Source organism: Phyllopteryx taeniolatus, chromosome 12 (assembly GCF_024500385.1).
Source record: "Phyllopteryx taeniolatus isolate TA_2022b chromosome 12, UOR_Ptae_1.2, whole genome shotgun sequence".
NCBI lineage: Eukaryota > Metazoa > Chordata > Actinopteri > Syngnathiformes > Syngnathidae > Phyllopteryx > Phyllopteryx taeniolatus.
In genome coordinates this window covers 17,686,086-17,698,534 of record NC_084513.1, presented here as the reverse complement: position 1 = coordinate 17,698,534, position 12,449 = coordinate 17,686,086, and the positions used below count along the sequence as shown (strand labels likewise).

General features: G+C 39.6%; 2 protein-coding genes across 3 annotated transcripts; one reads left to right on the top strand and one right to left on the bottom strand.

Annotated features, from left to right (window-relative positions):
• Window positions 1-282: 282 nt before the first annotated feature.
• Window positions 283-8,196, bottom strand: LOC133486537 (uncharacterized). 2 transcript variants are annotated; one of them, XM_061791862.1, is made up of 14 exons: window positions 7,476-8,196; window positions 7,217-7,273; window positions 6,971-7,097; window positions 5,675-5,764; window positions 5,420-5,589; window positions 5,148-5,190; window positions 4,333-4,435; window positions 4,120-4,252; window positions 3,973-4,040; window positions 2,166-2,344; window positions 1,959-2,094; window positions 1,828-1,869; window positions 1,698-1,722; window positions 283-818 (listed from the first exon to the last, which is right to left on the bottom strand). In XM_061791862.1, the coding sequence occupies exons 1-14, from the start codon at window positions 7,525-7,527 to the stop codon at window positions 697-699; spliced, it is 1,347 nt and encodes a 448-aa protein (XP_061647846.1). In that variant the 5' UTR covers window positions 7,528-8,196; the 3' UTR covers window positions 283-696. The 2 variants fall into 2 exon arrangements, with proteins under 2 accessions (XP_061647846.1, XP_061647848.1); XM_061791864.1 differs by having other exon boundaries at window positions 7,803-8,196.
• On the top strand, window positions 8,069-12,227 carry tmem169b (transmembrane protein 169b). The gene is made up of 3 exons (XM_061791865.1): window positions 8,069-8,204; window positions 8,706-9,069; window positions 9,923-12,227. The coding sequence occupies exons 2-3, from the start codon at window positions 8,793-8,795 to the stop codon at window positions 10,555-10,557; spliced, it is 912 nt and encodes a 303-aa protein (XP_061647849.1). The 5' UTR covers window positions 8,069-8,204; window positions 8,706-8,792; the 3' UTR covers window positions 10,558-12,227.
• Window positions 12,228-12,449: the final 222 nt, after the last annotated feature.

Here is a 12,449-nt window from a genome sequence, read left to right as displayed (position 1 = left end):
CACAGCTCCAATGTTTGTGTGAGAGCACACAGTATAATATCATGGTTTGGGTGATTAGTCGATTCTGATTGGTTCTGAAAATTACATCAGTTTACATGATCAGTTGATAATGCACACCCTTTGAACGTCTCAAATAGTTCCTGTCTAAAAAAAACATTACATTGTTACAAATTAATGTGCAGCACACTTAGCTGTATGAGCAAACAATGTTGTCCTGACAGTAAGATTATTTGTAAACAAAGTCCTCTTGAGGACAGAAATGAGTGAATTTAAAACAACAAAGCAATTTATTCATTTACTTTATTTGTTGATTATATCTTTGACTGGGACACTGCTGTGGAATTGAGGAAAAAAGGAAGAGACTGAAGCGGCACAAAGAGATATATATATATATATATATATATATATAGATATATATATATATATATATATATATATATATAGATCTATATATATATCTATAGATATAGATATATATATCTATATATATATACACATACATACACATATTATGAGACTTCAGTTCTAAATTCCCAAAGAGATGTTTTCATGTAGACATGTATATGTATTTAATCACAGGCTTTGAAACGTGCAACCAGATGCCAGAACATGCATTTGGACATTTCCAAAAAACATTCTCTGAACATCCTTTACAAATTTTTTTGCAAGCAGCAAAGCGAATGCAAATGTCTTCTCTCAAAAGTTGAATGAAAAGGGGAAGTCGGTGGTGGTATCCTTGTTATCCGTGGGGCTCTCGGAGGTGAAGAGGAACTGGAAGTTGTCGCTCTGCTCCGGCTGGTTGAACAGGAAGTCCAGGTCTGCAGAAGTGCACGCGTCAACATGTAACAGTGGGGGAATGAAGGATTTGAGCCCCTGCTGAATTTGTATGTTTGCTCACAACTTCTGCGTGAGTTAGAGTACATCTCGGCTAACTTCGGGCGAAAGGTAGACTACACCCTGGACTGGTCGCCAGTCAATCGCAGGGCAAATGTTCACAAATAGTGCACCAGTAATGGGACATTGTGATTTCCTAGGAATGTTATCGAAGGGATCATTTGAAAATATAAACACTTCCAGGGATTTACCGAAATTAAGTGTTTCATACATCGTTACATCATTGTTGATAATTATATCATTAATTATTAAAAATAACATTTTTCACATTAACAAATTGTGATTTCGGAAGTGTGGATCAATCTTCTCGTCCTTCGCATCAATCGGTACCCAAGAAGTAGGTCTGGGTTCCAAAAAGGTTGGTGACCCCTGATTTAGAGTCTTCAATGAACCTAACATGTTTTTGGAATGTGGGAGAAAAGCCAAGCATCCACAGGGAAAATATGTAAACGCCACACTGGAAGACAGAAGCCCGGATTTGAACCCCCAACTTCAGAACTTTGAGCCGGATGTGCTAACCACGCGAATAGTGTATTGACAACATGCGCACCAGCCAATCTCAATTCTGGCTTGAAGTGGATAAAATAGATTTCACTCAATAAAATTAAATTAAAATTTTAAAAACTTTTATATTGTGTGTTGTTTTTGCAATGCATTTTTTAAACAGTTATTCTGTCTATTAATATGATTAATAACCAACAAAATTGGAGACTGGTCATTTCTTTCTAAGTGAGCAAACTTACAAATTCAGCAGGAGATCAAATTATTATTTTCCAAAAGCAGGTGATGCATGTTTGATTTACCTCCTGATTTGGTCTCCTGGTTTTTCTGAAAGCAGAGCACAGGGTTTGGTGTTTTGTATTTATTTATATATTTTGGGTTTTTTTTGCGTTGAAATACAAGGAGAAAAAACACCAGAGGAGACTCCCATACCTTGTCGGTGAAAAAGGAGCTGCTGAACGGGAACGACAGAGCCTGCAAACAAAATGAGGTTCTAAGTATTTGGTTTGGCCTCCGTCGCCGGCTGTGTGGTGTGCGTGGGGTGATATTTTCTCCATCGTTACCTCATCATGGGAGGAGACCGCATCAAAGACGAAGCCTGAGCAACCTGGGGTGCTGGGATTTGAGCTGAGTGAGAACACGAAGGCTGGAGATTTGCTATCAGACAGCCCCTGAACTGGGGACTGAGTCGGGCTGAAGCTAAAGTGAACACACACACATTCACCATTTTAGGTTCTTGTTTTGATCAGGATTTGCCAAATGAAACCTACTTAAAGTTGAATGTTGGCGTTCCAGGCACAGGGGAGGACTGAGGTTTTGTTTGTTCACACTGCAGTGGCGGAAGAGCAGCGTGTTCCTGTGGTGCCAGCTCCTCTTCCTCCCCTGGACCGCCTTCCTCCGTTTGCTCGCGTGCCGCCTCCTCTTCCTCCGACACAGTCGACTGCTTTGCCTGTCAACAACAACACCGTATAGAAAGTAAAATGGACGCTACCCTACAAAAATCTTTGGCCAACACCTAAAAGAGCAAATAGAAGAACAAAAAAAAGTTTTAAATTTTAAAACCGCCGTATATATGGAGTTCATTTATTAAAATACACAGTATATTAGAGATTTCATATCTGTTGAATTATGTAAAATGTACAATTATTTTTCATTCAGCAATCATTTTAAGACAAAAACAACATAATACAGTCAAATGTTTTCAATTTTAAAAGGGCTGCAAGTAACGATTACTTTAATAATCGATTAATCTGCCGATTATTTTTTTTCAGGTGAATGATGAATCAGATTAAAAAATGTTTAAAATTCCATCACTTCAAATTGAAATTGCAGAAAATGCAAGAAATAAATAAATAGATAATTTAATTGCTGGTTTGGTTTGTAACATGTTAGAAAATAGCCCAAAAACGTTGATAATGCCCCCCCCCCCCTAAGAAAAAGGACAAACAGTCTGCTTTCATGGAGGACTACAAATTGGAGCAAATTTTTGTATTTCAGAAGTCAAAATGGTAGCCCGTCGCATTAATCAGTATCCAAAAGTAGCTCTCGGTTTCAAAAAGGTTGGTGATTTAACATATTATAATATAGGATGTTCATCCATCCATCCATTTTCTGAGCCGCTTCTCCTCACAAGGGTCGCGGGAGTGCCATAGCCTATCCCAACTATCATCGAGCAGGAGGCGGAATACAACCTGAACCGGTTGCCAGCCAATCGCAGGGCACATATAACCAAACAACCATTCGCACTCACATTCACACCTACTGGCAATTTAGAGTCTTCAATTAACCTCGCATGCATGTTTTTTGGATGTGGGAGGAAAGCGGAGTGCCCGGAGAAAACCCACGCAGGCACGGGGAGAACATGCAAACTCTACACAGGCGGGGCCGGGGATTGAACCCTGGTCCTCAGAACTGTGAGGCAGACCCTCTAACCAGTCGTCCACCGTGCCACCTAATTGGATGTTGTTTTGTCATTTATAATGCCAAATGTTCAAAAATGTAAATTGAAAATTTTAATTTAATATTTATTAAAAAATGGTTAACAGTAAATTTTACAATGATATAAAACATTTAACATCCACTTAATTTATAATTATTATTATTCAATATTCTTTTAGAAATTATTTGAAATACTTTATCTCACTAATTGTTTTCATTAATTTCAGTAGCTATTTTGAGAAAACAAATAAAAAGTAAAACATCTTAATTTATTTTTTTTACATTTAATTTATTACACAATTCAAAGCTATTTTATTAGTAATTAATGCGTAATATTTTAACATCACTTATCAATTTCAGGTATATTATAAAAATGACTTATTTTTTCCTCATATTAATTTTTAAAACTATAAATACAAAACTTAATTAAAATATTTTAAGTGCTTGCTCTACTGAGATGTGGTCACAATAGCATTGTAAAAACGACTAATCTAATGGTGCTCCAAGACTTGCGCACCGGCCACTACATTAGGTACACTTTCACAATCCAAACATCTTGTTTTTTCCTTTCTCCAAAATGATTATTACTATCCTCATAAAAATGTATCAAGTTGGCTGGGTGGATTCTGTTGGAATTACTTGGCTTAATGGTCCCATCTCCTTGTCCTCCTCACCCTCACTGGACATCTCATCTGGTCCACGATGATCTAAAAACATATTTAGCACTCGGGTTTGACTGTGCATGCGAACCGGGCAAAATGTGTCATTCTACAGCCGTGTGCTTACCTTCTGCTCTCACATGTTGCTCACTGCTTCTTGTTTCATCAGCACTGCAGAAGAATGATTCATGGGCCTCACTTTGCGCATCCATTTCCTCGGGGTTCCCGTCCGCAGAGGTTTGCGGACTGCTCAGACACCTCTTTGTTTGTCACATTGAGTCGAAACAAGACAGAAGGATGATGTATGATGACGTTCTTACCGGACGCGCCGCAGTCTCACCTTTGTCTCATTCACATTCACAGCAGAGATGACAGGCAGGGATTCCATCACAGGTGAACTCTCCATTTCCATGTCTGCTTTTGTGCACTCCAGATGAAGGTCACTAGAGGGGGGAATAGAAAAAAATAGCTGATATGATATACAGTGGATATAAAAAAGAAAATTACACACCCCTGTTCAAATGCCAGTTTTTCTTTTGTGATATATAAAATGAAACCAGGGTAAATAATTTATAAACATTTTCCAACATTAAAGTGACCTATAACCTGTACAACACAATTTTGAAAAAAATGAAGGGTCTGTTTTTCTTCTGCTGGAACTTAGTCAAAGGGAAGGGAATTAATTATAACAGCTCTGAATTGCAGTCAGCGTTAGCAGAAAACCTTCAGGCTTCTGCTAGACAGCAAAAAAAAATGTTAGGAAAAGGCTACAAGAACAGCTGAAATGTATTTGGGGTTCTCCAGAGGCACTTTAAATGGGGGCAGGTGTGTGCTGAATTCCATTTTACATGAGTTACAATGTGACTGGTTGATTCTGAAAATAGTCACATCCCCAGCTCGAAGAGGGTGTGCACACTTGTGCAACCCCATTATCTTAGTGTTTTATTTTTATTTCCGCTCTCAAGAAGATTCAATTTTTTCAATTGAGTTGTAAAGGTTATAGGTCACATTAATTGTTGAACAAGTTTTGAACTCAATTATGTTTTTTATATATCATAAAAACCTGGCATTTAAACAGGGGGGGGTGTAGACTTTTTTTATATCCACTGTAATTGTCACTAATCTACTTTCTGTGTAAGTATACAGTGAAAATACCTGTCAGGTCCTTTCTCTGAGGAGGAACAAGGAGCACCAGAATCTGCGAAATCAAACATTTCAATCTTTAAATGCTCAATTCACTGCAATACAGCTGTAAAGCTTCAAACTTACAATGGTATACTAACGACACACTGAAATAAGCAATAATATCAAGAAAAAGTCGAGAACTACATTTCCCAGCTGATCTATTGCTAATTTCATTTACTGCGGGGGTCAGGGGGAGGGGGTTACGTTCTGGAACGTAACTATTGGCTGCACATGTTCATTACCAGTGATGTAGGCCCCGCCTCCTTCCTTGGCATTCACTGTCACATCATCTTGAGAGGCCATGAGTGGGCTCTCCGTGTCGTCATTTTGCGCTTGCAGCTTTTGCGCAAACGGCTTTTGATGTTCCTGAAACAGCTTCTTGTAGCTGGCAATCTTTTCTTCGAAAACTTCCCTAGGTAAGTTAGAGATAAAGAGGGGAAAGATATGCAATATAAATTCCCAAAATAATTCGCTAAACAAACAATTGCCAGACTCACTTGTCATTGCTGTAACTGGCTTTCACACTCTCCAGTTCTGCTTTCAAAGTGTGCTTATACTGCAGAAGTAAGCCCTGAGTCACCTTCATGCTAGGAGGGAGAAAAAGCAGTTACATAATAAATATATCACAGTGATCATTTAGCACTATTTCGGGCTGGGCACGATGGCCGCAAAATAAAATCTCCTTGTTTTCACAAAATTCTGGTTTCCTATTTGAATCACTTTACCCCCATTTACATAAAGAAAATACAAATTATAATGACTTCATTCAAAACAAGTTTAGCTTTTTTTTTTTTTCCTTTCTAAGATTTTCTTTATTTTGCCTGATATAGAAAACAAGATTTGAAACAGTTTTTTTCCCAAGCATTAACTTGCATCAACTTCCACAGAAGTAGTAGTGATAAAAACAAAAGTCTTGCAGATAATGTGAAATTCAGTGCTTCCGCTTGAAAAAAAATTCCTTATGTCAAAACATGTACAATGAATATAAAAAGTCTAACGCCCCTGCTTAAATGCCACATTTTTTGTGCTATGAGACCAAAATAATTTGAATTCATCTGGGAGGGGCTCAGAGTAGAGCCGCTGCTCCTCCACATCGAGAGGAGTCAGATGAGGTGGCTCGGGCATCTGATGAGGATGCCTCCTGGATGCCTCCCTGGTGAGGTGTTCTGGGCAAGTCTCACCAGGAGGAGACCCAGGACATCCCCAGCCACTTCATCCCAGCTGGAGGAAGTGGCTGGGGAGACTGGGATGAAGTGGCTGGGGAGAGCGAAGTCTGGGCTTCCCTGCTAAAGCTACTGTCCCCGTGACCCGACCTCGGATAAGCGGAAGAAAATGGATGGATGGATGGATATTTAAGTCGAGTTAAAGCGACACCATTTGAAATGTCATCTGAATTTTGACGCGTCGACTTAGAGAACCCCTCGTAATTTTGGCCCGTACGAGCTTATTGTTTATTTCATAACTGAAACTTGTCAGTCAATCGGAGAAGGGGCTCCCCGAGTAGCAGACGAAATGAATGTGTCCAGGAGATATGTTGAGAAATAATGAAGTTATACTGTTTTTCTCTAGACCAGATTTTCGATACGTGATATCACACAAAAATGTTCCCCAAAAAGGCCATTTTTACCCACACAAAAAAACTAAAATTTCATCGGAACCCACCATCCGATTTTCAAGATTCTTACTGCATTGTACTCGGGTTGAAGTTGTCATTGCAACCAGCCTCTGCATTTTGACAGACTATCCTTTTTGTGAACTCTTGTCCAATTGCTACTAATATAATGTAGTCATACCTTTTTGCGACTGCCCGGTTGTGTTTCAAAGTGTTGCGTTTCATGTCCGTATCCTCTTCCAATGCCTTGATAAGTGCGCGTGTTGTTTCAATGCAAGTCCTCCTCTCTGCAATGTCAGCTTTATAAACTGTGGCCACATGCAACAAGCCAAAGTTAATGACACAGGATAAGAAACTGAATGGGTGCCTTTTAGTTTATTTCAAAACGGCCGAATTACATTTTAAAATAACAACTTTAAAGCGTTACCTTCTACTGCTCGATCAATGTCATTCTTCTTCTGAGAAAGCTCACGAATTACAATGACTACACAAAGAAAAATAAAGATACAGTCATATAAGGCTTTTCAATTCAGCACAGCGTAGCTGTTTGCCAATTAGATCAATCTGTGCCAATGTCAACTGAAGGTAACCACGTTAGCTTAAACCGATCTTAACTTATCTTTAATAGCAGACAAAACATGAAGTAAAAGGATGAATTTGATTCACATTGTAATAAAATGACTTACCTAACCGGCAGAGGAGGCTATCAATGGCTCTGAGCGTATTTTGATAGGCCATATTAGTTTCAGTTACTTAAGCTTTAGCATTAGCTAATTAGCTTGACTTCTAATTGCTGTTTACTGACGCCATTTTTTTGGCTCAGATGACCTAGAGTTAATTCACAATGTATTGGATTAATTACGAGCCTAATTTACTAACTAACTGGTCGTTATTTTAAAAATCTACGCTTTTTACACCGCAAATTATTGAAGAGTCAATTACACGTTTTCAAGCTCAGACGTTTGTTGTAGCAGCGAGGTTAGTTTACGTAAAGAGAGTTTATGTAAATTCACCGGGTAATGAAGAACCGAATTTCATCTCGCATTTTTTATACATTGAAATAGTTTTGACTCAATCACTATTCTAGTTAAAAGACTGTTGTTTTTATATTGGAAGAATTGGCGTATTTTCGTTACGTTTGACTGAAGTAAGGGCGGGGCTTAAGTGCTACTGTATTCTCGTAAACGTTTTACGTAACGCATCTGTCCACACGCCCGCTAGAACCCTGTGGCTAGAGCTATTCTGAAAATAACTTTACGTAAGGCGTCGGTCTGGCGGTGCGAGTCATTTTGGCGTAACCCATCTGTACAGCTCAATGTGTGATGTGGTCGCTTGCCGCTAAGTGCGACACAAATATCGGGTTTTATCTTTTAAATTATTGCAATTCTACCGAATGCTGGCGTAGCTCCGTTAAGGTAAGAGTTACTATCGGTTGTCGTGCGTACGGGAGTGACTTGTCGTACGTCGGCTGTCGGAAGACAAAAGAGCGGACATGGGTGTGATTTAAATGGGAGGAGAATGGCTTACATTGTCAGTTTAATTTCTTCATTTGTGGTTAAAATGTTCACCGGAACCGCGCAGCTCAACAAAAACGCTTCTCTAACGAAACTACACAGCTTGTGTTATGATACATTAACTTGACGAAACCAATGGAAATCCCAAACATTTTCTGTCAAATCGATCACACATTGTTTATTCGATACTGTATATATATATCTCTCTATATATATATCTATTAAACATATACAGTATATGCATTGTGTTTTTTATAAGCTAACATCAGCACATGCATGGACGCACACAGAATGTAGGTCACCATCGTTGTGCACATGTGATTCATGTTGTGGCTTGAAATAGAAAAATTGTGGATTTTTTTAATCCCTCTCCCTCGACTTGTGTTTATGTCATCCATCCAGTCGCTTCCTGCCTGAACGTAATGAGTGGACAATAGTCCTCATTCAATATAGTCTTCATAGAGTTGACTATATAGGCCAGCTGCAAGGATGACCCATGTGGAGGAGTCTCCGACCGAAGGAGAAGGCAGTCCCCAGATCATCTCCCTCGGGTCAGAATCGTCGACGAACCACGTAGATGACGGAGACGTGGGACCGTCCGTGAGGAGAAAGAGGAGGAGAAAACGAGAGCAGCGTCCCGAGTCCGTCATCGTCTATCGCTGCGACATGGCGCGAGGCCCCGGTGAGGACCAAGGAGGCGAAGAAGAGGGAGCTGAGAGGAGCACTGAGGAGGGAGCCAAGTTCCTCTGTACACCCACAAATGAAGGTGAGTCATCTTCGTCTCATTTTAGAGCATCAACGTTACGTACTTTTGCACAATCCAACAGAAGCATTTAACAAAAAAAATCAGCTTTTTCTAATACACATAAGACCTCCACCGAAGAAAAACTGAATTTTGAGAACATCACCAATATCCATCCGCATCTGACCAAATTTTGTGATTTTAAAGTGGACATATTTCGCAATATTTTTGTTAATACCCAAAGATTCAAGACTTAAAGGTCTGTGGTTCGAGTAGTATTGGTGGTACACGGGCTCTCTCTAGTGGTACGCTATATCATCACTGAATAAAATACAAATCCTGTGATTGGCTGGCGACCAGTTTCAGGTGTACCCCGCCTCTCGCCCGGAGATAGTTGGGATAGGCTCCAGCACGCCTGCGACCCTAGTGAGGATAAGCGGTATGGAAAATGAATGAATGAATGAATAAAATGCAAATCAACTTAATAATTTTTAAAACACCAAATACAATCAAACATGTTTGAATGAAGCTTGTACTCTAGCTATGCATACAGCCTGATAAACCTTTTTGTCTATCTAGTACAGTAAAATGTTTTTAAGTACAGTTCGTTTGTATTTAACTTTCAGGTACAGTGCAATACACGTCCATTTGATCTTAAGAATTGTTTTTTTTAAACAAATAAGTACAAATTTGATTTAACATTTATGTGCAGTACATTTAATTGGATCCTTATTTAAGTGCAGTGTTCATGTTCAAATGTTGGTCATTATGGTGGTACTTGGAGAGTTACAGTAAGTCTTCTTTTAGGTGGGACTTGATGTAAAATGTTTGAGAACCGCTGATCTAGTAGATCTCTTTACCTCTATCTGCTCCACAGACGGAGGCTGGAGCCTTCCTCCAGACAGCCGCTACGTAACCTTGACGGGCACCATCACGCGGGGCAAGAAGAAAGGCCAGGTGGTGGACATCCATGTGACCATGACGGAGAAAGAGCTCCGCGAGCTGGCCAAGTCCAGGGAGCGTCTCGACGCCGAGTGCGAGGCCGGGGAGGACTCCAAGCGGTCATGCAGCCTGGGTGTGTGCCGGGGGCCTCACGTTGTCCTGTGGAGCATCTCCTGCGCCCCTGTGGTCTTCCTGCTCTCCTTCATCACGTCCTTCTACTATGGCACTCTGACCTGGTACAACGTCTTCCTGGTGTACAACGAGGAGCGGACGTTCTGGCACAAAATCACCATCTGCCCTTTCCTTATCATCTTCTACCCCGTGCTCATCATGCCCGTGGCGCTGTCCCTGGCGCTATACTCAGCCGTGGTGCAGGTGTCTTGGGCCTTCAGCCGGTGGTGGCATGCCGTGAGGGACCTGGAGAAGGGATTCTGCGGCTGGGCCTGCGGGAAGATGGGCCTGGAGGACTGCTCCCCTTACAGCATCATCGAGCTGCTCGACTCCGACACCGTCTCGAGCACGCTGCAGAGCAAAGCCCCCAGGGAACTCGCCCAGACGTCGTCGGTGTGAAACTGGATGGAACCAGTTCACGTGCTGGATAGGCGTAAACAAGTGCAATGAAGAAGACAGAGTGCTACCTTTGATAACGTCATGAACAGCAAAAACGACAATAGATACAATACTGTGCAATCGTCTTGGGCTTCCATTAGATATGTCACGCGGGTGAGCTTGAGTTGATCCCGGCTGACTTTGAGCAAGAGGCGGAGTACAACCTGGACTAGTCGTCAGTCAATTGCAAGCACCAAATAGACAAACTGACAAACTTATGAACAATTTAATTTAGAATCTTTAATGAAGCAGACGTGCAGACCACTATCACACCGTGTTGTCCTATAATAACCATATATACCACATTTCTGCATACAGTCAAAGAAAGTACCATTTAGTACCATTGCATTTATTACTCCTCTGGCTTTTATTTAATAAGTTATTAATTAGATTATTAAATATATATATTCTAATACCTCCACAGATAAACTGTTGAAGTATCATAACATATGTCCCAAAATATATTATCCAAAATAGACAGTGCTGTATTATATTTACAGTTATTTGTATTCACATATATTTTAATTATTGTTCATTATTTTATTTACATATTACATTTATAATAATACATTATCCATCATCAATTCTCTGAACTGCCAGTATCAAAATAATTCCTTTTTAAAATTACTCTAAATTATGAGAGCCACCAATTGGCATCAGCTTTTTTTTTTTTTTTTTTTTTTGAGAGAGGGTAAAAAGAGGCATCTTATTGCTCAAGTGGACACAACCAGTGATTAATTAAAACACGACATCAATTAGAGTGGAGGCTACTATTTAAGGAAATATGGTCCACTTGTCCATTGTCTAAAACATGTCCGCCTTTTTTTATTATTCCTAGTCAGATTCTCACCAAAATCAAACTTCTTCTTTGGCACATGCACCACCCCTTAGCAAAATTTGGTGCGCAACTATCGACTGTTTCACGTTGTCAGTGTGACTTCTGTGAAAATGGGACTAAATCAACAAGCTAGTCGTGGACTTTTGCACACTATTGTATGTTTCTAGTATTCACAAACACGTCTCTGATTCACAATTATTTCATGAAAAAGTTTACTTAACGTATCACCATTAGTCACTTTTCTCTGGACTATCGTTACACTATTTCCCTTTTATGCTGACTTAAAATGTTTTCCGACGCCAAGGTTTTTCACTCTCAACTGTATGGAAGTGTTTGTATTTATAATCAATTCACACCACTGTCCACTGTTTTTTTTTCTGAGTTTTAAAAGTCTGTGAGACGTCTCACCTCTGTGTTCACTGTAAGCATTCATTACGCAGGCTGTCTGTTATCTTGAACTGTTTCACGTTCACATCATTGTAATTGAAATTCTCCCAGTGAGAATCCTTTGTTACATTTTCTATGTGTTGAATGTTTGTTTAATTTATTGTAATACATGTATTTAAGTGTAGATACAAGTGTTGAAGATATTTGTTTTATACTGAGATTTTTTTTTCTGAATTTTCTATTTGTTGTGATTTGAACATTGCACACGTGTATGATAAGTATGACCTCAAAACAGTGAACATGTAATGTCATGTTTTTCAGACGGCCAGGTAATTGGAACTTTTTGCATCCTATGTTATATATTCAGCATGGAAAACGGTTTGACAAATAAAAAGATAAACTTGTTGCATGACAACTCTATGACTATTATTCATTTACATGGGTGTGCTTTTTATTTTATTGCTGCTGTGCTCCGCATTTTCTATCCATTTTCTATAGCTCTTGTTCACCCTGGACTGGTCGCCGGTCAGTCACAGGGTACATATTATAGACAAAGATCAATTTCACACTCACACCAATGGACAATTTAAAGTCTTAAATTAATCTAACATGCATGCGTTTGGAATGT

Bases quoted from the DNA above. Each gene is read 5' to 3' on its own strand.
- LOC133486537 (XM_061791862.1), bottom strand. From the start codon at position 7,527: ATGGCCTATCAAAATACGCTCAGAGCCATTGATAGCCTCCTCTGCCGG. The intron at 1,723-1,827 runs GTATGGGAGTCT...CTCTGCTTTCAG, and splicing joins GCTCCTTTTTCACCGACAAG to AAAAACCAGGAGACCAAATC. The intron at 819-1,697 runs GTAAATCAAACA...GCACTTCTGCAG, and splicing joins CCAGGAGACCAAATCAGGAG to ACCTGGACTTCCTGTTCAAC.
- tmem169b (XM_061791865.1), top strand. From the start codon at position 8,793: ATGACCCATGTGGAGGAGTCTCCGACCGAAGGAGAAGGCAGTCCCCAG. The intron at 9,070-9,922 runs GTGAGTCATCTT...TCTGCTCCACAG, and splicing joins CTGTACACCCACAAATGAAG to ACGGAGGCTGGAGCCTTCCT.